Source organism: Tenebrio molitor, chromosome 3 (genome assembly GCF_963966145.1).
Source record: "Tenebrio molitor chromosome 3, icTenMoli1.1, whole genome shotgun sequence".
NCBI lineage: Eukaryota > Metazoa > Arthropoda > Insecta > Coleoptera > Tenebrionidae > Tenebrio > Tenebrio molitor.
Genome location: NC_091048.1, coordinates 17,956,262 through 17,981,666, shown reverse-complemented (window position 1 = coordinate 17,981,666; position 25,405 = coordinate 17,956,262). Strand labels below are relative to the sequence as shown.

The window sequence follows — 25,405 nt, the reverse complement described above, 5'->3', positions numbered from 1 at the left end:
ACAAAGATTACCAAAGAATCATATGGCGCGATAATCCAAACCAACCGCTTCAAATCTTTCGACTAACTACGGTGACTTATGGTACCGCCTCGGCACCATTTTTAGCGGTACGATGTCTCCAACAGTTGGCACACGAAAACAAAAACGATTATCCAAGTGCTAGCAACGTAATTTTGAACGATTTTTACATAGACGACCTCCTAACTGGAAGTGACTCCAAAGAAAAATTACTAACCATTCGCGATCAATTAATTAAAATTTTAAATTCAGGCGGGTTCGAGCTTTCGAAGTGGACTTCGAATGAAGCCACTTGTTTACCACATTCAAATAATCGCAACGTCAATAATGGTAGCGTAGTCCAGTTAGACAAGGGCAGTGAAACAAAAACTTTGGGACTTTACTGGAATTTTAGCGAAGATCAATTAAAATATAACATTTCCCCGATGTCGATTCCGAACAAAACAACCAAACGCAATATATTAAGTACCATATGTCAAATATTCGACCCCTTGGGTCTAATCAGCCCCGTGATTGTTTCGGCCAAGGTTCTCCTTCAAACACTGTGGACCAGAAACTTGGACTGGGATCAAGCAGTACCGTCAGACATAAAATCGCGATGGCTGGAAATAATAAACGGTTTCAACACGGTTAGCGGCATCCAAATACCACGAAAGGTCATAATAAAAAACTCAACGAAAATCGAACTACATGGGTTCTCAGACGCTTCCGAACGGGCTTACGGGGCACCGATATATTTGAAAACGATTGACAAAAGCGGCCACGTCCAAGTGCAATTATTAATTGCAAAGTCTCGCGTAGCTCCACTAAAATCACTAACGATTCCACGGTTAGAGTTGCTTGCAGCGTGTTTTTTAGCCCAATTAGCTAATAAAGTTATTGGGACCCTAAACACCGAAATTACGCAACAATTTTACTGGACTGATTCGACCATAGTGTTAGCGTGGCTAGCGCGAGAGCCAATTCATTGGCAAACTTTCGTGGCCCACCGCGTGGCCGACATTCAGTCAAAAACAAGCATAAATAATTGGTATCACGTCGATAGCGCCGATAATCCAGCGGACATCTTATCTCGAGGTGCGTCTCCATCACAATTAAGGGATAATGCATTATGGTGGCACGGTCCGTCCTGGTTAGAAAATAGCACTGAAAATTATCAAACAATTAAAATCACCAATCAAAATCTCGAAAACATTCCCGAGAAAAAAGGGTTATCTATTGGTGCTGTGGTAACCAACGAAGAATTAGATATTTTCACCAAATGTTCGGATTTCCCTAAATTAAAGCGAGTGGTTGCTTACGTTTGCAGATTTATAAATAATGCTAAACGCGTTAACAATAAAATTACTGGACCTTTAACGACCGAGGAGTTAAATGTTGCTAATAACGTAATTGTAAAGTCAATTCAAAAAAGGTCGTTCGCTGAAGAATATCATCAACTGTCCACGGGCGGTGGAATTGAGAAAAACAGCACCATACGTAATCTAAGTCCATTCCTAGACGAAAATGGTGTAATCCGAGTTGGCGGTAGAATTCGAAACGCAAACTTAGCATATAATCAGAAACACCCGGTTTTAATACCAAAAAATCATAACGTCACGGAAGCCATCATACGTCATTTTCATGTAAAAAATTTGCATTCAGGCACACAATCAACGTTAGCATCCATCAGACAGCAATATTGGCCCATCGCAGGTCGCAACAAAATAAAACAAATTATACACAAATGCATCTCGTGTTTCCGAGCGAAACCTATTATCGCACAACAGAAAATGGGAGATCTACCGGTTAAAAGACTAGAACCGGCCAGACCGTTCATAAATTCCGGTTTAGATTATTGTGGTCCGATTCTGATTAAGACACATCGCGGGCGCGGAAAGCAAAAAACAATTAAAGCTTATGTCTGTTTATTCATTTGTCTGAGCACAAAGGCTATTCATATTGAATTGGTTTCAGACCTCACTGCTGACACCTTTTTAGACGCATTAAAAAGATTTGTTTCTCGCCGCGGTACCGTCAAATCTATCATTTCCGATAACGCCACAAATTTTATCAAGGCCAACAAAGACCTTATTGACCTCCACCAGTTTTTTCAAAATTCTGAAATCTCACGTAAACTTGTAACGACATTGAGTAACGAGAACATTCAATGGAAATTCATTCCTCCTCGAACACCGAACTTTGGGGGGTTGTGGGAAGCTGGCGTCAAATCCGTCAAATATCATATAAAAAGAGTCGTCGGAGAAACAGTTTTAAGGGTGACCGATACCAGCGTTGACTAGAGTGTATTTCATTAATTGCAAAGAACTCAGTTAATACGCAATCATTCGTCAAGTATCATACATCAAATTAAAGGTTTTTTAATTCTCCAGACCGCAGCGTTATACTTTTTTTTATAAGAGAAAAAGATTGTCTGATGATATGATAAAAACCTAAAGTGCGCGGCTTTAATTCGATTTTTTATTACCTAAATTTCAATATTATGCTTCCAGATTTTGTAGAATGAATCTAAATGAGTTTACTGAGTCCGCTGCGTTGTGAAATTGTGGATGAAACATTTGTTTTTTTTTATATTGAGCTTAATGTAAAAGTTAAATTTTTCGTCTTCCAGGAGAACATTTCGTTAGAATATTTTGTAATTCTATACAATATATTTACCTTTACCTACTACATTAAATAATAATTAAAAAAAACAGAAGTTGTGGAAGTTATTCATTTATAAATTTGCGAATAAAAACGGTTTTAGTTCATCGCTTTTGCCACCAGAGGCAGTAGAGGCACATCTTTTCTCCGATTTTCAAAACTACCTACCTGTTTAGGAACGGGACAAATCCGGGGGTTAGTTTGGGCCGCCGATCAGTTTTCAACCAGGAAATTTTATGACTACAGATAATACCCTGTCCCGGTATTATTCGAATTTCTTCAGAAATTCTAATATAAACTATGACCGTACAGAGCGAGTTAATTTTTGCTTTTTTTTTATGAAAATTAATTTTTGGAATTAAATATTAGGTTTTTTTAAAAATATGTACGTATAAAAATAATGAATAAATTGTTGTCTAATTTAGTCCGCACATTATTACGTCAACGTCATTAACATTATAAAATATATATACCGGGTGTATTATGAAAAATCTTTGGTGCTATAACTTCCTTATTTTTCAGACGATTTTAATAATTGATGTGTCAAGCAAAATCGTTTTAAATGGGCTACAATTTGAATTGATCCAATATTTGTTCTTGAGTTCTGTTTTTGACAAATGATAGTCAACTTTTTTTTTCAAATTGCACTATTAACTTTTTTTGCTCAGTTTTATAGAGATTTTTATTTAGAATATGAAAATGTAAACAACATGTTCATGCATAGAATCAAAAAGAAGAAATTAAAAAATAACGTTTTTTTTTTTAATCAAGCAGTCACATTAAACAGTAATAAAAGTGCATTCTAGACAATGTCTATTTGACTCCGTCGATAACAGAAATGATTTAGTAACAAGAATCGTAGCAGTATGTGAACAAATACCACCAGAATTTTTATTAAACGCCGCAATAGGCGTCAGTGGAAGCTGTCGAATGTACCTTAGAGAGAATGGAGGTAATTTCGAACATTTGCTATAGTAAAGTTATGGTTACTTGATTTTTGGAAATTCAATTTTTTTTAATTAAAAACAAATTTTTGATTTTTTATTTTAATGTTTGTGTTTCAGAAGATAAACATCTATCAGAATAAAAATAAAAAAATATACAGTGCAACTTAAAAAAACAAAGTTAGCTGCGGTCTGTCAAAAAATATAATGTCAAAAAAAAATTATAGCATGTCGAGCTATAGTGTTTCTAAAACGAATTTTGTTTGATGTATCATTTATTAAAATCGGATAAAAAATAAGGAAGTTATAGCACCAAAGGTTTTTCATAATACACCCGGTATAACAAATTAAGTACAGAAATATTGATTTATAAATTAAAGTATGATCGTATGAAAAGTTTTGTGCGTTGTGGAGTATGCAGGTAGGTATATGTATAAATCACAAAAAGAAATCGCGAATTGGTAATTATCTACTCCTTCGCGAGACCAGTAGTTCCATTGCAAAATAGGTGGATTTTTGGTGGTCATTTGAATGTCACAATGACGTGAGAAGTATAAAATTACAAGAAAAGCTTTCTTTTCTTTTACTAAAGCAATCAAAGTATTGAATTGATCTCATCAGTTCATCATGTAAAAGAAACTTTTAAAAAACGCAAGCCATTGCTCAAATCGTTGATAACTGGCTGCGACTTCGCAGGTAATAAACTGGATATACATACAGCAGCTATACCGCAGATCAAAATCACTCATTTGGCAAGAAAATCGCTACAAAATTGTAACAATAAATATCACTTTTGTAATAAATGAATTGGAGTAGATAGAGAGTGATAGAATGATAGGAGTAATAAATTAGTGAATTAAAAAAATTAAAACCTGTATTTCTTTTTTCTTGTTTTTTGCCTAATACTTTACGGAATTAGAAAAAATCTTGTATGTAATTCGTTGCAAAAACATACGACGTCTAATGTGTCTAATGCGGAAAAGACATTTATTTATGGGCGTGAATTTTGGGACTTCATATTATTGGACCATTTTAATCTATTATAATATTAATAATTTTATTATTCGACAATTTTCCAGAAGAAAATTATGTCTTACATTTTTAGACAAAATAAGAAATGTATTTATTGTTTGTCTGATAAACCAGATTAAACCATAAAACTCCGAGAACCTTTCGGTAAGGGCATGGAAACGGTCAGAGCCTCAGGGCTTATTATTTCAGGTAAAAATTCAGTTTGGTTTCCATACTTATCTATATACTCTACTGTGTATTAGTGGCTGCGTTATAAAGGTGGCAAAACTGAAACACTTCGCCAGTATCGGTCACCCTTAACTTATGACGAGTTATATACTCTTCTGACTCGCATAGAAGCATGCCTAAATTCCTGCCCCCTCGTCCCCATGTCCAACGATCCCAACGACCTTACGGCCATCACACCGGGGCACTTCCTCATTGGCGAAGCGCTAACAGCACCGTTGGAGCCCCACCTCACCGAACTCAAAATCAATCAGCTGTCTCGACACCAACTTTTGGAGAGATTAAGGCAACACTTCTGGAAAAGGTGGAGAACAGAATACCTGTCCTATCTACAAGGCCGCACAAAGTGGCAGTCACCATCGCCGTCCCTGCAGCCCGGTGATTTGGTCCTGCTAGTGGAAGACAACGTTCCCCCGCTCTGCTGGCCCTTAGGCAGAATCCAGCAGGTGCACCCTGGAAGCGACGGCAACGTTCGAGTGGTCACCGTCAAAACCAACAGAGGGACATACAAACGTGGTGTGAGAAAAGTGTGTGTGCTTCCAATCGAAAGTCATTATTAATTACTATCAGTGAAAAGTGTGTGCTTCCAATCGAAAGTCATTATAAACCATTATCAGTTTCGTGCATGCCATTCACATAATAGTGTTAGACGTATCATTATTGTTTTCAATCATTTTTTTTTTCGTGTAATCTAATGTAATTTATCCCCCCCATTTTTTTGCTTTGCTATATCTGTGTACACATGTATAATACTTAAGTATCTGTATATGTATTTTGAACCCCCTACGGGATTTCAAGGGCGGCGGGATGTTACGGCCAGCAGGCCGTCACAAAAGACACCCCTACCAAAGGGTGAGTTAGGGCGCCTGCGCATCTGGTAAGACCAGAAATGGTAAAAACAACATTGTACATTCACCCACCAACCAGCAAACTGTACCATTTTATTAAAATAAACGTAGTTATTTAAGGGTTCACTTTCTTTGATTGAACTTCGAGTGTTAGCGTTCGTATAAAGTCGCATCCGCGGACAAACAAAGCTTTGCGGTGTGAACAAGGTGTTCTTTTTATAGGTACTAGTTATTTCTGACCTAAAGGGACCGGCCACAAACAAACTCCGATTGTCCGGATCGGGGAGCGGGACAGGAGAGTGAGACTCAGAAGTTCGGGGACAAAACAACATTTATTGTCCGCCTACAAGGACAGCTTGCCAATCAGAAAAAGAAGAAAAAAGTGGGGGTTTGCTTTTAAAAAAATATTGATGACGTCATACTCGTAATTAGGAAACGAAAAGCTATCAACATAAATAAGTAAAGTACATACCTACTGAAGAATATACATTTTTTAAAAACAAACTTGACCTCTTCGAAGATTTTTCGCAGAAATTAATACTTACAGACACAGACTACAGTTTTATCGAATTTATGCCGAACTTTACGAACGCACTGTATGTATTTTCCAAAATAGTACATATGCGTAGGTATTTATTTCATTAACCCCTTCAGACAGAACTGAAAACTATCTTGAGATATTTAATAGTATATTATGCAACAAGATTTATAAACGGCACTTTAGACACGCGTTTTATGTTAGGCACGAGCCAAGCGTAGCGGAGAGAGTGTTTAATAAACAGGTGTCTAGAGAAGTTTATAAACGAGTTGAATACTATACTTTTTCTACGACCAAATTAACAAATGGAACACAGAAACGAAACAAGCAACTTTTTTATTAAACGTTAATTTAAACATAGAAACTAAATGAACATACCAAATAGGAATATATATATTTCTCAGGATACAAACTGTTGGTGGCTTCAGGTCCATATTTGAAAAATACAACGAATTATTCCACTGCAATGACGTTTTCTTTCACGCCCAATGCGAAACTGATAAACGTCAAAATACCAACTTGATCTAGAGCTAAATATGTCCAAAAAATTCAAGCCGTGTTTAAAGAAACTTCGAGCGTGTTTAATATGCCGAAAACGCCCGAATGGACACCAAGTTGTGACTAATGAACAATCGTTTTTAAAGTGACGTTTTATACACTATTTGTCAGTGCAAAATGTGACACTTTAGAGAAGGAAGTAGAAAAAATGAATCAAGATTTATTAAAATTTAACATAAAATAACATTTTTAATTTACAATGCGAAAATTTCCGATAATAATGCGGAATCTGGAAAAGTGCCCCGAATGCTTGCAGCGTTTCCACGTTGAATGGCAAGGGAAATCCTCTCAAAAAGGAATTTCTTAGATTTTGAATCGCCTGATTCCGCGATAAGTCGGTCTCCGATGACATTAATAAAATCTATTGTTTCTTTGCACCAAGGGCCTAAGGTTTCAAAGGCTAAACCTTTAAATATGTAGTTTGACGAAATAATTGAACGATATTTGTTATGTTTGCGTTTGCAAGCCATTTCAGCGGCAAAACCTGAGACTTCAGATGTTTTCAATACGTAACTGTCTGCAAGTGTATCTACGACAGTAACGTCCCAAACCAAAGGTTGACCTTTTTTCCACGGTATTAAAGTCATCCCATCAGAGCGTTTTCCGTCATCACGAGATAGTCCGTTTGGTTCTAAAGTTGAATTAACATGAATAGAAGTCAAAGACCGGTTGATAATAGAATTAATTTCAGTGTGTCTTGAAAATCTACCACTGCTTTTGGAACAACTTAGACCGTGAATACCAATTTCATCAACTTTCGCATTGCATTTGCAAATATGAGGTGTACAAAGATTACAACCTAATCTTAAACCAATACAAACTTGGAAGGAAGTGTTATCTAAAAGAGTACCAATATTAGGAGAAGGTATTGCATGTAACCAAGATCCTGATTCTCTGCATTGCAAAGCCTTAAAACGAGCCAAGTCCCTAGATGAATTAAAGATTAAGTCATTGTCAATTATTCTTTTGATATTGATATTATCCCAATTCTTCTGAAATTGTGGAATTGTTGGTCTTTCGTTCTCATTTTCAACATCCCAGACTGCTAAAGCTTCATCATAATGGTGAATAATAAGCTCATTATCCTTTGAATTTAGTAATTGAGAAACAAGCTTTTTAACACCATGAACTGAAGATAGGAAAGCAGGGAGGCAAATATCGGAAATGCGGCGAATTCCCAGTCCACCAAATCTAATCGGTAAAGTGGACTGACACCATTGTAAATCAGTTAAACGTAAATTAAGTATTTTTTCTAAAGAAGACTTTAAAGAAGAATCAATGGAATTAACGTAATTAGAAAATTTCCAAAAAGGAGTTGTTCTTAATAAAAAATTAAATTTTGGTATGAAAAGACAGTTCTTGATTAAGGTATAAGCCACGTGTCTGCTAAGAAATTCAGCTTTATTTAAAAGATTTTCAACTGTAATAATAGTTTTTTCGACAGTGTTTTTGAAGCCTTGGTCAAAGATTGGAGAGCCTAAAAGAGATAAACTTCCTAAAGATTTATTTTAAAACATTTAGATTAAAATTAAAATAAACAGATGAATAATAAATCTTATATTCCCCCTTGAATAACTATTGAATATTGTAATAAAAACAACGTCATTCAACCACATGGTTATGTCTATATTTTTCATCTTTCCTCTTTCACTCTTTATGGAGTATAGGACGCTTACATGTTTCTTGCTCAATGATTAGTGGCTAGCTCAACGCAATAATTAACACTAATGAATGAAAATTAAGTTAACAAATAAGGTCTAAAAATGTCGTGTATGTTATAGGTGAAGTTTCAAATCGCTGGTTTTATACGTTGCTAACAAAAAACATTGGGTAATTGTTCACTTTGACTACTTCTGGAATTTTCGCGTTTTTTCTGGCTAGATAGCCTCAGGGCGTCCTCCTGGATCGTTTCCCACCACTCAAATCTTGTGCAAATGCCCCATTACCCCGTGACACTAACGGGACAGTGGAGTGAATAGGGGTGCTGGGTGGGTAATAAAATCACGAAAATCACGTTAAAAACCTGTAGAACACTTGTTTTCAATTTTGATAGTGTTCATATTTGTAATACGAAAACCGGGAAATCACAGGTACCATTATTTTATCGTAAATAATTAAAAACGTACATTTCACCTTGATCGATCATTTATTTTGTCACTAATTATGTGTCCGTTCAAGTCACAAATACGTCCGATGATGATATTGTAGGCATAATACCTGTTCCGTCTGTTTATGCCTTCTTGTGATTGTAGGGACCAATAAGTGTATGAATCTAATATTTTTCGGCACTTGCGATCTGTACACAACGGATTGATCCACAACATACCTTCCACAACGTGTGCAGAAACACCATTTTGGTAACAAAATGCGGCAATATAAACCCGGTCTCGATATTGTAATTGTGAAAATAAATTTTTCTAATTTTGACATATAAAGTGACACTTTTCAAAATTATTTGAGGTTGGGAAACGTCACACTTTTCGTAACTGGTTACGAAAAGTAAAATCTTTCCTAACTGGTTAGGAAATAGTAATTAACGTCATAAGTCCGGGAACTCATAGTTTACAGTACGAGTTTGACGTTTAAGGACGAGGCGACGAAGGAGCCGAGTCTTGAAACTCGAAACGAGTACTGTAAAAAGAGTTCACGGACGAATGTCGTTATGTATTTTATTTCATCCTGCCTCAAATTTCGTTTGAAAGAAACATTGAAATTAATTTCAAAATAATTCAACAAATGCTCCAAATCTAGTCACATTTTTGGAACATTATTAGCAACGGCTGTTTGGCAATTGTTTAATTTGTTGATTTTGTCGAAATAATTTGGTGTGTCAAAATGATTTCCAATGCAAATCCTCCAGGAATTGTAAAAAAATCTGAAGAAGCGTGTGCTAAATTAATTCCAAGTAAGTCTGGTGAACGATACCACAAAGAATTCAGCCATTTTTGCGAGTGGAAAGTTGAAAATAATGTTAAGGAAATAACCGAAGAAGTTATGCTGGCTTATTTTTTAGATTTGGTAAGAATTTAAATGGTCATATTGCTTATTTTATTTGTGAACTAATGTTTTTAGTCTAAGAAAATAGGAGCATCTTCTTTGTGGCCGAAATATTCAATGATTAAATCAACATTAATTGCGAATGAAAATTTTGACATATCTCGCTTTTCTAAATTGTTAGCTTTCCTGAAAAAACAATCAATTGGTCATGAATCCAAACAATCTTAAAACATTAACCCGAGAAGAAATGTATAGATTTATGAAAGAAGCTTGTACTGACAAATATCTCCTGACAAAAGTAAGAGCAAATTTCAAATAAAACAAGAAAATAAACGAGTTTTTTTTTGAATTGACAGGTTATTGCTATGATTGGAATAGCTGGTGGTTGTAGAAGAGAAGAATTGTATAACATTTCACTAGACGATATCCAGGAAACTCAAACGCAGTTAGTAATTACAATTCCCTGCACTAAGACAAATCAAAGAAGGACCTTCACTGTAATAGACGAAGTAGACGGAATTAAATGTGTGGAGTTATTCAGAAAATACGTGTCACTGAGGCCAAAACATGTTAACCATAGAATGTTATTTTTGGGATATAGAAATTCAAAGTGTACCGTACAAAGAGTAGGAATACACACAATTGGAGGGATGCCAAAACAAATTGCACTGTTTTTGGGTCTTCAAGATCCTGACAAATATACTGGTCACTCGTTTCGGAGAACTTCTGCAACGCTTTTGGCCAATGCTGGTGCTGATTTAGCAGTACTAAAAAGACACGGAGCTTGGAAGAGTTCGTCTGTGGCTGAAAAATACATAGAAGACTCTTTGGAAAGCAAAAATAAAATTGCCAGGATGATACTGAACGGAGAAACCTTTGTCGAAGTATTGCAACAGCAAAAGAAAGAAGTTAGTAATAAAACCAGTCTTAGTAACACCATTTCTTCTAGTAGTAATTATCCTCCAGTAAATATTGAGGGCAATACAAATTGTACTATTAATCTGAACATTAATATTTAAGTTTCATTGTTAACTTGTATTGTAGATGTATGTAGTTTTGAATAAAACATTTCTTAAACTTGAATAATTGTTATTCCGATTGTTACTTTTGTGTTTCCAATAGCAACACTTAACCGGCGTCCGGCCGTTTTTTGCGTTTTCCCGGATTCAAACTGATGACGTAAAGTATTGAAATTTGACACAGGATGAAATAAAATTTATTGTATCATCAATTTGACACTGTCATATTTTTTGTTTTTAAGCAAAATAACCGTGCCTACTTACCTACTTGATATTTTAACACAATAATAATTTATTATTAATGAAATTCATTACTTCGTTTAACGTTTGAAGAAACTTTTTTTTTGTCAAAATTAGAAAAAATCCTGTATGTAACACTTTAGGAAATGCAATTTTGTGTAACTCGTGTGATTTTGCGGGATCTCGCTGCGCTCGTCCCGCAAATATTCCACTCGTTACACAAAATAACGCATTTCCTAACTGGTTACATAAATAGCTATTTTTTGCCTCAACAGACGATTTATACGAGGTGGCACATACTTTATCATGTCACAAAAGAAATTCCAATTGGTAACACTATTACGCGACGCCATTTTCGATAATAATGAAGACGTTTTCTTCATTGACAAAAGAAAACAAGTGATGTGAACTTTGTACGAGACCTTCCCTTAGGGGTTGCATCACTATACAACCAACAATAATTTACTAAAAAACGGCCAACGCCCAGCCTCGGATAGACCATAAACGACTAGAATACACCTGTTACCTGCCGTGTGATTAAATTGGGGATTCCCATGAGAAGGAGATCATGCATTCTGCTTGGTTTTAAACAAATTGTTTAACGTTATTTTTTACTTTATGATTTTTACATAAACACAGTTATACCGGGTGTAGAATTGGTTTACGAGACATAGGATTTTACATGTAGAAATAAAGAGTTTCAATTATTGGCTCCCCTAACAATTTTATAGCAAAATAGTTAAAATGAAAGTTAGAGAGAATTAAAATAACTGTCTAATTTCAATTTTAGTTTTATTCTAACATCTTGTGGCACTGAAAGAAAGGCAAGAAAAGAGTTAACACAAAAATACTAAAAAGTACCTACTACTAGGCATGAAATTTTCTTTCTTTAAATGGTATTATGGAGGATCTTCTTTAAGAAACTTCCAAGCAACATTTGCTTCAAGTTTCCCAGACCGACCAATTTCAGCCATAGAAACAATTGGAAGAATTGGAACATTTAATGGAAGATACCTTTTCATTCGTCCTGTAGTCCTGTACGAGTTCATTTGAAGGGCAGATCAAAAGAAAATTAAATAATAGTGAAACCACCCGACAAATAATTTTAGAAGTCAAATTTCATTGCTAGTACTGCTTTTTAGTATTTTTGTCTTAACTCCTTTCTAGCTTTTCTTTCAGTACCACAAGATGTTAGAAAAAAACAAAGAGTGGAATTAGACAGTACTTTTAATTCTCTCTAACTTTCATTTTAACGATTTTCCCATAAAATTATTAGGGGAGCCAATAATTGGATCTCTATATTTTTACATGTAAAATCCTATGTCCCGTAAACCAATTCTACACCCGGTATATACAGATTATCGCTGATTGGTGCATTTTCGAGAACATAGCCTCGGACCCAGTTTTCACGAAGCTATTTTTTACGTTCATTAAAGTATTATTTTAATCACAATAATCATAATAACACCATTAACAGAAAATTTCAATTTTTTATAAACCTTCTCACAAAGAATTTTCATTAATGTGGGTTTTTTTACAAAAATCACGAAAAATTGTTGGTAAATGCTTTCACCCCATTGGTCGCCGGGTGGGTGAGGCACTTCAACAAGGAAGAAAGAATTAGATCAAAGTGGTTACTGTGCGACGTGAGTTGTGCAACGGCCATTTTTTGTGTTTGCTGCATTTTCTGCTGTTATCCATTATTTTGTGACGATGTCGTCTCCTGCGATCGCTTCCACGTCTGCGGAGCCAACGGAATACTTGAACGGACACATCATTAGTGACAAAATAAGTGATCGATCAAGGTGAAATGTACGTTTTTAATTATTTACGATAAAATGATGGTACCTGTGATTTCCCGGTTTTCGTATTACAAATATGAACACTAGCAAAATATGTGCTCACGCAATGATCCGGATACAGTCGGATATGGCGGGCAGTGAGGCAGAGGAAACTCAACGCCAAAACAAAAAACAAAATAGGAAAGTTTGTTAATATTGCGATTACCTTGAATTGGGATATTGTTATTTCTTTTTATTAACATCCTCGAATATTTTCCTTACCCTAAAAATTGTATTTCTATTGTTGAAAATTTTACCTTCCTTGACCTTGCATGCCCTTGACTGACCTTCAAATGACCTTCACATGACCTTCAAATATCCTTGAAAACAAGTGTTCTACAGGTTTTTAACGTGATTTTCGTGATTTTATTACCCACCCAGCACCCCTATTCACTCCACTGTACCGTTAGTGTCACGGTGTAATGGGGCATTTGCACAAGGTTTGAGTGGTGGGAAACGATCCAGGAGGAGCCCTGAGGCTGTCTAGCTAGATAAAACGCGAAAATTCCAGAAGTAGTTAAACTGAACAATTACCAAACATTGTTCTCACTATTAGTGCTACTGTTATTAAAATTCTTGTAAAGAGCATTTTAAAACGCCAAGGAAAATAAATTTTATTAAATAAAATTTAAAAAAATCTGTCAACTAATAATATTAGTCCATATATAATTCATAGAGTAAACGCTCTTCTTTGTAAGGAAGTTATGTTTATAAACCAAATTAACATTTTACAATAGATTATGTCACACTAAATTCTAACCGTGATATACTTTTCACATTCCAACTACTAATTCAGAAAACTCGTAGCGGTTACTACTCTATGATAATTACAAACATGAGGAAATTGCCTTGACCTTCACCGAGGACTGATGGTCAGTAGAAAATAATATAACATTAAACATCAGCACCGTGAATAAACTGACACAACCATGAAACATGAGTTTAAGATAATACTACAAGCTATTACACTTCTCCTATCCCACCTCCACCCGGCGGCACGGCAATTTTGCCGGAGTACATACACTATTACGGATAATACTATCAAGTAATAGTGCAGTGCTTATCAACATAATTACCGGCGTCTCGCCTCCGCATTTTGACTTTTTTGTGTTTTATGTTCTGTGTCAATGTTAAGGAATTTCCTCACGATGTGACATGAGTATAATAATATACCTTTTTGAATTTTTACATAGGTATTATATAAGTTTATTATACCTTATCGGGTCGCAGTAAACATATTTCGACAGCTCCTAGATAAGTATAATAAGTAGGTGCGTAACCAAAAAAATTGTGTGGTGAAAGTGGTCCACCAACCTGTTAAAATGAAGATCTTGATAGTGGTATCAGTGTTATTTTTAACATGGACGGTGCAAAGTGCTCGCATTTTAGGTGTTTTTCCCGTGCCGGGCAAAAGTAATTATTTCCTTGGAAGTTCTCTAATGAGAGCATTGGCCGAGAAAGGACATGACGTGACTATTATAAGCCCGTTTAGTGAGAACAATTTACCGAAAGGTGGATCTTACAGAGAGATTTTACTGCCTGAAATGCTCGCCCAGTTGGAAAGTAAGCTTATCAATAAATTATTTGAGGTCAACTCAATTACGATTTTTAGCACGACGCAATGAAATAAATATGTATGAACTTGGAGAAGTGAGCCCTTTTATCAACATCCCTTTTCTTGCATATCTCATGTCTGAAATTGGTGAAATACTCTTTAAGGAAACAAACGTGCAAAAACTCATCAATTCGGGTGAAAAGTTTGATGCTGTTATTGTAGAACAATTTTTTAGTGACGCTCACAAAGTTCTTGCCTACAATTTTGATGCTGTCCAAATTGTATTCAGTAGTGTTGGTGCCAATATTTGGATTAATTCATTGGTTGGTAACCCATCCCCACCATCATATATCCCTGACTCAATGCTAAGTTATTCGGCCCATATGACATTCTTAGAAAGATTGAAAAATACTTTAATATCTCTTTTGAATACATGTGTCCACCATTTATATTTATATCCCAAACACAATGGTATTATCCGGAAGTATTTCCCAAACGGACCCGATGTGCACGACGTCCTTTATAATGCGTCTTTAGTCTTGTTAAATTCACATCCTAGTCTTAACCAACCCGTTCCGCATGTACCTAATATGATAGAAATTGGAGGCTTTCATATTAAACCTCCAAAACAACTACCCCAAGACCTAGAAGAATTTTTGGATAATGCAAAAGATGGTGTGATTTATTTTAGTATGGGTTCTAACTTACGAAGCGCAGACTTACCTAGTGAAAAACGTGACGCTATCCTTAAAGCATTCTCAAAATTCAAACAAAAAATCTTATGGAAATGGGAAGATGACGTGCTGCCTGGACAGCCAGACAACGTTAAATTAGGAAAATGGTTTCCTCAACAAGAGGTTCTAGGTAGATCCTGAAATAATGTTATTTATTGTAATTTAAATATTTTATTTGATTTCAGCACATCCAAACGTGAGACTTTTCATCACGCATGGAGGTTTATTAAGTTCCATCGAAACAGTTTACTTTGGAGTTCCAATTTTAGTAATTCCGATTTATGGCGATCAAAAATTGAACGCTCAGCTGGCTATTGGTAATGGTTATGGGCTTTCGTTGTCATATGACGAATTAAATGAAGAAAACTTATTCCAAAAGTTAAACGAACTTATAGAGAATCCCAAGTAATTGTTGAAAATTTCTTGATTAAAATAAGTTGTGACATTATCAATTCTTCCAGATATCGAAAAAATGTCAGAAGTAAATCTAGTATTTTTCACGATCGCCCAGTCAAACCTCTGGAGAAGGCACTTTATTGGGTAGATTATGTAATTAGACATAAAGGAGCACCACATTTGAAAGTAGCAGCCACTGAGTTGCCCTGGTACAAATATCTTCTGTTGGACGTTATTGTTGTTCTCACTGTAATAGTTTCACTTGGTACAATTATAATGTGGCTTTTTCTTAAGAAAATATATCAAAAATTGTATTCAAAAAGTAAACAAAGGAAACTAAAAAAAAACTAAGAGTACCATATAAATGTTAATTTAATGTTAAATTAAAAACTATCTTGAAATATAAAATACTAAAAATAAAAAACTGGCTTATTTTCCTATATGAAATAACAAGAAGGGGTGCAATACAAGCATTGTTAAATTACACTGTTTTTCTTTTGGTTTTCCTCTTTTGCCAATTGTATTTGACTGTTTCTCAAAACTATTTCATATTTACGTCACATTGACATTTAATAGAGATAGGAAATAGTTTTGAAAAATAGTGAAATACAATTGACAAAATTGGAAAACCAAAAGAAAAACACTGTAACATCTCTACAATAAGATGCAAAATAACATTTATTTGAAATTGCATGGTTACAATTTCTGTTGTAATCATCTGTGGGCGAGTGAGATAAAATACTCAAAAGTGTGTTAAGATATTTTTTTATTTTTAGCATTTATCTAGTTTATTCTACCATCTGAACAACAATTACTGATTGAGTTGCCAATAAATTCTGGTAACTTTTGGTGACTTTTATATCATGTTCCAACGAGAAAACCATTTTTTCCACTCTCTACATGGTAAGTACGTTGTTATGACATTGATTTGGTGGATGTAGGTACAACTTTTTTGACCTATCGTTGGTTACTATTAACAACGGGATGTGAGTAACCACTTACCTCCCTCCGGGAAATAAGTGAGAAAAATTAAACAAAACAAAACACTAATATGCCTTATGGTAGCGTTTTTTCCATTTCTTTGGCAAGGGGAAGGAACATAAAGGGTTTGCAGCTCAGCAACTTCCATTTTTCTTTCAATTTTGTTCAAATTCATTTTACAAACTTTTGACACCACGCTTTTAATATTGACGTTTTGTGTGATGAAAGTCGTAGCAACCGGCAACAGATATACTAGTATTTTATTCAAATATTAAAAATAAATTCATCAAAAAGAAAGTATGCAATTCAAAATAACTTTGAGAGTGGAAAAAATATTATAAACAATTCGGGAGGTAACTAATTTAACTAGTCCCGGACTCTATTGCTACCCCTCGCTATCGCTCGGGGGCAAACCTGTCCTCGACAGGTAAATATTAGTTACCTCCCTGAATGTTTAAATAACTATTATTAATAAAAGAATACAAAAACCAAGACGTTTAAATATGAAATGTATACCAGCGGTCAATAGTATCAATAAAACAAACCGAAATAGGTACAATTCACAGTCTTGAAAATTTCATGTAAAATTTTTTATTGCCAATTTTATTTTATTAATAACTGTTTCTATTGTTGCTCACCCTGTAGTAACTTCAAGCAGACGAGTAAATAAGTAGCTTGTCAGTTGCAAGTGAAATAGATGATCCAAATGATGGAATTTTTATGATAAAGTTACAATAAAGTCAACCTTGGTTACTGCTGTAAGTAGGTAAACAACTAATTTATAAATATCTACTAAAATTGATACAATTTTCTAACATGCTAGATGCAATGTAATGTCTATAAGATCAGCAATACAACAATCATCTTAACAATGTGTTGTTAATGTGTGAAAATTGTGACAATTCTTACTAGAATTATGTTGCTAGGCAATTCAAACTGTTGGTTAAATTTACCTGAAATTGAAATTAACAGCGCGTTCTTCTGATTGGTCAACTTTAATTATTCATTACAAAAAATCGATTATACCCTGTACTTTGTTTAAATGCTATTGCTTTCAGTAATCACCAAGAAAAACGCACTATAAGTTTGATCCGCAAGTTCTGGGACACCCTATATAAATATGAAATTTAATTTTTATCAATCGTGTTAAAGTCCTCATCTAGAAATAGTCAATTTTGACTTAAATTGTAAATCATTTCACAGTAGGACAGCAAACCGTCTTATAACTACCATAATACCCTCTAACTTTATTGCCCCTTTGTTGTGCAGTGCCGACTCAAGGAAGAGCAAACATCAGGTAAAGTAACAGCCCCTATTTATTTATGGAATTATTTATGGTAGTTATAAGACGATTTTCTCTCCTATTGTAAAATGATTTACAATTTAAGTCAAAATTGACTATTTTTCCACGAGGACTTTACATGTTAATCATATCGTATTAGCTCGACGAAAATTCTTAAATTTAATTTGCAGAATAATTTTTATAATGTTTACTGAATTTTATCTCTACTTATATAAGACGTTATCAACACTAATATAGGATAAAACAGATTTGATGAAATGAACAGTCTCAGACTTAGTTTTACTAAAGTCAGAGACATAAAATGATGAAAATCTTTATAACAATATTGTTGCTTTTAACAGCAGCATTCCTTACAGATGGTGCTAAAATTTTGGGTGTATTTCCTGTCCCAGGACGAAGCCACTACCTTCTCGGAAGTACCTTGTTAAAAGCACTAGCAGAAAAAGGACATGATGTAACAATGATAAGTTGCTTTGGTGAAAAAGATCCGCCGAAAAATGGAACCTACAGGGATGTCGTCGTTTCAGGACTTTTAAAAGCTATGCAAGGTATATTTTGCTTACGTATTAGTAATTTATTATACGAGTTTTATAAGACACCATTGTGTCGCATACGTTTTTTAAAGCACGACAAATGCAGCGAGAATAAAAGTTTTATTTTATCTATTTCTTTACACGGGAGAAGTTTGTTACCTTATACCCCAAACACCCTGTATACGAAATGCTCTTGTTTTCAGTGCAGAAAACTCATCATCCGCCCCTGTCCAAAATTCAGAGCGTGATTTATTACTAAATTGTTTTAGATTTCGTCATTTGCCTTGAAGTCTGTGAAGATTTTTTTTCGGCAGTTGAGAGATCTTCGGGAGTATTTTGAAATGGGTTCCTAACCCACTCGTAACTTACTGCCAAGTTGTCGTCAGCAAGAAACTACTTCTTAAAATTCTTTGCCAGCATGACTAAATGATTTTCATTGGTTACAAAAACAGCTTGCACATGTTGTTCTTCAGCCTTTTAATATTTTAAATTATGTATATGCCGTTCACGATTATTTTAGACACGCAGTAGGCCACGATATTTTTTTGTTAGATTGGCGTCAGGTCCTGTCATATGACGTTTCGTTATTATGTTATTAAATATTCGTCTTGTTGTCAATTCCCTAATTGATTCAGTGTAATTCAATTATAACCTAAAATAGATTTATTATGCCAAATCACAATATTGCCAACTAAAATGTCAGATTTTCATAGACAGTCCGAATTTGAAACAATCGTGAACGGATAATACGGTGCGATCAATTAAAAAATAAATCGAGTCGGCGTGTTACCTATGGCAACCCATGCTATAGCATAGGCTCCAAAGCAAACTCGATTTATTTTTTAAATGATCGCTCGGTATGTATGTACACTTGATTTCAAAAAAATAGCGTACACCTAATATTTCCCCATATAATGTTAGCTTTGTTTTCATGGTTACATTAAAGTAACAAAAGCCCGAATCATCACTAAATTAGAAGGAAGGTAGCGTGCTGCCTAGAAACAGTTTATAGCGGGCCATTTACATTAGGAAAATATTACAAAAATCGCTCTCAACAATTGTACGCTATTTTTTTTAAATCAAGTGTATATTTGCTCCTTGGAGTTGATTTTTCAAGATATTCAATTTCTCGAATATGTCGACCAAGTAGCTCAATTTCATCACACAGAAATCATCTAGAAACTTCTCGGCTTCCGGTCCGTTTTCCTTTTCTAGAAAAATGGCAATTTCATCTCTGAATGCATAAATACATTTCACAAATATTCCACGTGAAAACCATCTTGCCTTGCAAGAAAACAGTGACGCTGAAGGTACTGCATTCATGATTTTACAAAGTGCAGTAAATAATCTTGATTTTAGGGGGGTGGGGGAGGCGCGATCAAAATTGTGGTTGAAAATTGGGTCGCAAAGAGTAAAAGGTTGAGGAACGCTGATGTAAAATGCTATGTCTCGTAAAACAATTCTACACCCGGTATGTATATTATATTTACCTATACCGGGTGTCCGTGCGAAGAGTTCGGCTGAGTATGTTTTCCGTGTCTTTAAAATTATAAATTTACAAATTTCGGATGTGATGCTGAGTCACAGTCACACAAGGGACATGATTTAGTATAGTCATCACGTTATTACTTTTTTACCTAGACATCCTTACTTAGAGCGATATGTTTTCCATAGACAGTCGTTAAAAACGAAGAGATTTTTTAAAAATCTTGCTTGAAGTAGGGGTAACTGGGGGACGAGGGGAGCGCTGAAAAACGGGATAACTCGAGTTTTAGGCTAAAATTATCTTTATCCACAACCGATACGTTATGAGGTCATAATTCTACTGTTTTGAGACGTCTTATGGAATTAATAAAACACTAATGTCTTATATTATAGGACACTAGTGTCTTATAAGTACTAAGACACTATAGCGCTAAAGTCAGAATAACTTTATTTAGATCTACTTAAGATTTACATTAATATTTTTTAAAAAAGAAAATATTATCGGTCTCTCTTTTTGTTTCATTGGCGAAGACAGATTAACTGCAATAGTAGATGGAACTGTAGTCTCACCAGTGCACTTGAAAAGTTGCCTTTAACATAGAGACATTTGTCTACGACGATGAAGGTACATACATTTTACTAACATTGAAGAATTACGCCGATAGGAGCTCTTCGGTTATCACTGATGTTACACTCCTTTTTTTCTTTCCAATTATTAAAGTTTGCAAATTTTCGTATGCACTTATTTTTGTTACACCCTGTATGTTAACGGGTGTTTTTTAAAATTTATCGTTGAAGTTGGCGTTGAAGAAACGATTGTGAATGCAGTATACGGATGATGAATCACGGATCAGCTGTTTCAATCTTAGGCTTTTACACGATAGGTGCGTTCTCAATCGACTCTCCAACTCCAACTTCGACGCAAATTTTAAAAAAACACCTTTTTATAAAAGAATTACCTAATAAATCTCAACAAAGGTTTTGGTATTTAAGTATTACGCAAAAACTGTCTAGTTATAGCTACAAGTATGTAGAGGTGGAATTATTTCAGAAGAACATCCCGTGACAATATCACGTGGTCTGCGAAAAAGAACGTATTTTGGTACGATGGCCTCTTGATGACGTACATGTTCTTCTGAAATAATTCTACCTCTATAGAGTTTTATAAAGATCTTTTGTAGGAAGGTTTTCATTTAAACCCAGTTCGGTCTCATATGTATTCACATCCTAAAACATACTAAACTTCCCCAATTTTTGTCTAGGACACCGATTGTAACGAGTATATATCTGTGGCGGTCGTGAAAAAGTAGGTCAAATAATTTCAAAAATGAGTTACTTAACGATGTTTACACCTTAATAATAAATCATGTAATTAAATAATTCAGATTTTCACAGTTTAAAATTTACTTATATTAAAAGCAAGTACAGGTAGAATGAAGTTTCTATTTAATTACAGGATTTTAGGAATGATGTGGAATTTTGAATTGTTGCCCTGAAAAATTAACATTTTCGACTTACCTACTTTTTCACGACCGCCACAGATATTTTCGACCAAGACGAATATAAAATATATAAATTATTTTATCTTTGGATTCTCAACTGAATATATGGTATTTAGATGATGGAACCTTAGACCTTAGCTGATTACCCAGAAGTAGTTTTATCTGACTTTAAGAAAGTTATCAATAATTTATCTCAGGAAATTGGCCTTGAATTAAACAAATGCAAGATCTTTTGCTGTTCTGGAGACACAGATTTAAAAGTCATAAAGGAATTTCAAAATTTAATACCAGGCATTAAAATCTGTGACCGAGAAAGTTTATCTCTTTTAGGCTCTCCAATCTTTGACAAGGTTTCAAAAACACTGTCGAAAAATCTATAATTACAGTTGAAAATCTTTTAAACAAAGCTGAACTCCTTAACAGACACGTGGCTTATACTTTAATCAAAAACTGTCTTTTCATACCAAAATTTAATTTTTTATTAAGAACAACTCCATTTTGGAAATTTTCTAATTATTCAATTCATTCCTCTTTAAAGTTTTGTTAAGAGAGAATACTTAATTTACGTTTAACTGATTTCCAATGGCGTCAGTCCACTTTACCGATTAGATTTGGTGATCTGGAAATTCGTGGCATTTCCGATATTTGCCTCCCTGCTTTCCTATCTTCAATTAATGAGATTAAAAAGCTTGTTTCTCAATTACTAAATTCAAAGGATAATGAGCTTATTATCCACCATTATGATGAAGCTTTAGCAGTCGGGGATGTAGGAAATGAGAACGAAATACCAACAATCCCACAATTTCAGAAGAATTGGGATAATATTAATATCAAACGAATAATTGCCAATGACTTAATCTTTAATTCACCTAGAGACTTGACTCGTTTTAAGGCTTTGCAATGCAGAGAATCAGGATCTTGGTTACATGCAATACCTTGTCCTAATATTGGTACTCTTTTAGATAACACTTCCTTCCAAGTTTGAATTGGTTTAAGATTGGGTTGTAATCTTTGTACACCTCATATTTGCAAATGCAATGCGAAAGTTGACGAAATTGGCACCCACGGTCTAAGTTATTTCAAAAGCAGTGGTAGATTTTCAAGACACACTGAAATTAATTCCATTATCAACCGGTCTTTAACTTCTATTCATCTTGATTCCACTTTAGAACCAAACGGACTGTCTCGGGATGACGGAAAACGCCCAGATGGGATGACTTTAGTACCGTGGATTAAAGGTCAACCTTTGGTTTGGGACGTTACTGTTGTAGATACACTTGCAGACAATTACGTATTCAAAACGGTAATCGTTCACTTTAACTACTTCTGGAATTTTCGCGTTTTTTCTGGATAGACAGCCTCAGGGCGTCCTCCTAGATCGTGTCCCACCATTCAAACCTTGTGCAAATGCCTTTTTTTTCTCTCTTGTTGTGTTTTAAGGTCGCGCCAAGTCTTAGTATAACTAAAGGGTAAGGAAAATTTTCATTTGCACAAGGTTTGACTGGTGGGAAACGATGTAGGAGGACGTCCTGAGGCTGTCTAGCCAGAAAAAACGCGAAAATTCCAGAAGTAGTTAAAGTGAACAATTACCTTGAAATCATCTGAAGTCTCAGGTTTTGCCGCTGAAATGGCTTGCAAACGCAAACATCGCAAATATAGTTCAATCATTTCATCAAACTACGTGTTTAAAGGTTTACCATTTGAAACCTTAGGCCCTTGGTGCAAAGAAGCCATCGATTTCATTAATGTCATCGGAAACCGACTTATCGCGGAATCAGGCATTTCTTTTCGAGAGGATTTCCCTTGCCATTCAACGTGGAAACGCTGCAAGCATTCGGGACACTTTTCCAGAATCCGCAATATTATCGGAAATTTTGTAATTATGTTATTAATATAAAGTTTCTCTTAGTCAAATATATAAAATATAATTGTTACGAGTATATATTTTGGACCAAGACGAATATAAAATAATTGTTTTTAGATGGACAAAAAGATCAAAAAATGAATTTGTTTAACAGAGAAGATTCAAATCCTTTTGCCACCGCTGTTTTTTTCGGATTCATGATGCCTCAATTTATGGAAGTGATTTTAAAAGATGAAAGTGTTCAGAAATTAATTAATTCAGATGAAAAATTCGATGTTGTCATTGTGGAACAGTTCTTGAATGATGCTCAGAAAGCTCTATCGACACATTTTGGAGCACCTCTAATTACCTTTAATACTGTAGGACCAAACTTTTGGATTAATCCGTTAGTTGGAAATCCATCTCCGTTGTCATACGTTCCCGATATGATGCTAGATTATACAGCACCAATGACATTTTTTCAAAGACTCCTAAACACTCTTTTGTACGTTTTCAATGAACTGTTCTACAACCTCTACATGTTCCCTCAACAAAACAAAATGTTAAAAAAACATTTACCGAACGGACCTGATTTGTACGATGTTCTTTATAACACTTCCATTGTTTTGTTAAATTCTCATTCGAGTATTAATCAAGCTGTACCTCACGTTCCTAATATGATCGAGATCGGAGGATTCCACGTAAAACCACCCAGAAAACTACCTAGTGATTTACAAGAATTTTTAGATAATTCTAAAAATGGTGTAATATACTTTAGTATGGGCTCGAACTTAAAAAGTGTTGACTTACCGATTGAGAAACGAAATGCTATACTCAATACGTTTTCAAAATTGAAGGAAAATGTTCTGTGGAAGTGGGAAGATGATTCACTCCCAGGACAACCTCCAAATGTTAAATTATCAAAGTGGTTACCGCAACAAGATATTCTTGGTAGGTACACTATTTTAATTCGTTGCTCAGTTTTATTTCACATATTTTCAATTTTTAGCACACCCAAATGTGAAGCTTTTCATAACTCATGGAGGTTACTTGAGCACCACTGAAACAATTTACCACGGTGTACCCATCTTAGCGATCCCGATCTATGGAGACCAGAAATTGAATGCTCTAACTGCAGTAAACAATGGCTACGGGGTCGTGGTTCCATATAGCCAACTATCGGAAGAAAAATTAACTAACACCATTCATGAAATTTTAAACAACAATAAGTACAAAATTTTACAAATAAATATTAATTAATAGTTAATAATTGTTTCTACAGGTACCGAGAAAACGCCAAATTGAAGTCTAAAATATTTCACGATCGTCTGGTCAGTCCAATGGATACGGCAACATACTGGGTCGAATATGTTATTCGTCATAAGGGAGCACCACACTTAAGAGTGGCTGGACTTGATTTACCTTGGTATCAGTACCACTTGTTAGATGTTATTGCTTTCACTGCATTGATTGGGTCGTGCTCTTTGCTTATTTTTTATCATTTAACGCACATTATTTGTAAGATGTTGTTTTTTAAAGACACTAAGAAACTAAAAAAACAATAATGTTTCTGATAAGTTATGCAGGTTTGTAATATATGAAGAAACAAGTCTATGAGAATCTATCAAATCTTCTAGGAAAAATTAAATATAAGTTCAAAATACAAAGGGTTGGTATCTGATGACTTGAAAGTTTTACACATAACACTGGATTAAAAAATAGAGTACACTCATGGGCTACACATGGTTTGCCTCGTTTTCTCTATGAATGTGATGATAGAGTTAAGGGTTTAGGTACATTGGGTTTGGAAGCAATAATCAATTAGAAAACAGCTACAACCAGGAGGTAGTTGTCATTTGGTTGGAAACATCTTTAATTGTATTTATGAATATCGTATCCCACCTCCACCCGGCGGCACGGCAATTTTGCCGGAGTACATACACCATTACGGATATTACTATCAAGTAATAGTGCAGTGCTTATCAACATAATTACCGGCGTCTCGCCTCCGCATTTTGACTTTGTTGTGTATTTAGTTATTATTAATAAAAATATCAACAACTATTATTTTAAAATCACTATAACCACGTCCTTCTTTATAGTTTTCATTGTTGGAAAGATAGAAATAGAGACGGTTCTGAAAAGAACTTTGTTTATTCTAATGCACGTG

The 25,405-nt window shown here is 34.7% G+C and overlaps 3 protein-coding genes across 7 annotated transcripts; all 3 read left to right on the top strand.

Annotated features, from left to right (window-relative positions):
• The first annotated feature begins 9,331 nt into the window (after window positions 1-9,331).
• Window positions 9,332-11,020, top strand: LOC138125229 (uncharacterized). Of its 2 annotated transcripts, XM_069040441.1 has the most exons (3): window positions 9,332-9,824; window positions 9,879-10,101; window positions 10,160-11,020. In XM_069040441.1, exons 2-3 carry the CDS (start codon window positions 10,012-10,014, stop codon window positions 10,820-10,822), a joined length of 753 nt encoding a protein of 250 aa, XP_068896542.1. In that variant the 5' UTR covers window positions 9,332-9,824; window positions 9,879-10,011; the 3' UTR covers window positions 10,823-11,020. The 2 variants fall into 2 exon arrangements, with proteins under 2 accessions (XP_068896542.1, XP_068896543.1); XM_069040442.1 differs by having other exon boundaries at window positions 9,332-10,101.
• A 3,071-nt stretch (window positions 11,021-14,091) lies between these two features.
• LOC138125219 (UDP-glycosyltransferase UGT5-like) lies at window positions 14,092-16,023 on the top strand. Its single transcript, XM_069040423.1, has 4 exons — window positions 14,092-14,466; window positions 14,516-15,322; window positions 15,378-15,597; window positions 15,654-16,023. The coding sequence occupies exons 1-4, from the start codon at window positions 14,226-14,228 to the stop codon at window positions 15,937-15,939; spliced, it is 1,554 nt and encodes a 517-aa protein (XP_068896524.1). The 5' UTR covers window positions 14,092-14,225; the 3' UTR covers window positions 15,940-16,023.
• Window positions 16,024-16,356: 333 nt separating this feature from the next.
• On the top strand, window positions 16,357-25,299 carry LOC138125215 (UDP-glycosyltransferase UGT5-like). 4 transcript variants are annotated; one of them, XM_069040414.1, is made up of 5 exons: window positions 16,357-16,491; window positions 18,229-18,420; window positions 23,374-24,186; window positions 24,245-24,464; window positions 24,518-25,299. In XM_069040414.1, exons 1-5 carry the CDS (start codon window positions 16,452-16,454, stop codon window positions 24,798-24,800), a joined length of 1,548 nt encoding a protein of 515 aa, XP_068896515.1. In that variant the 5' UTR covers window positions 16,357-16,451; the 3' UTR covers window positions 24,801-25,299. The 4 variants fall into 4 exon arrangements, with proteins under 4 accessions (XP_068896515.1, XP_068896516.1, XP_068896517.1 ...); XM_069040415.1 differs by lacking the exon at window positions 16,357-16,491 and adding an exon at window positions 17,258-17,335; XM_069040416.1 differs by lacking the exon at window positions 16,357-16,491 and having other exon boundaries at window positions 18,072-18,420; window positions 24,499-24,636.
• Window positions 25,300-25,405: the final 106 nt, after the last annotated feature.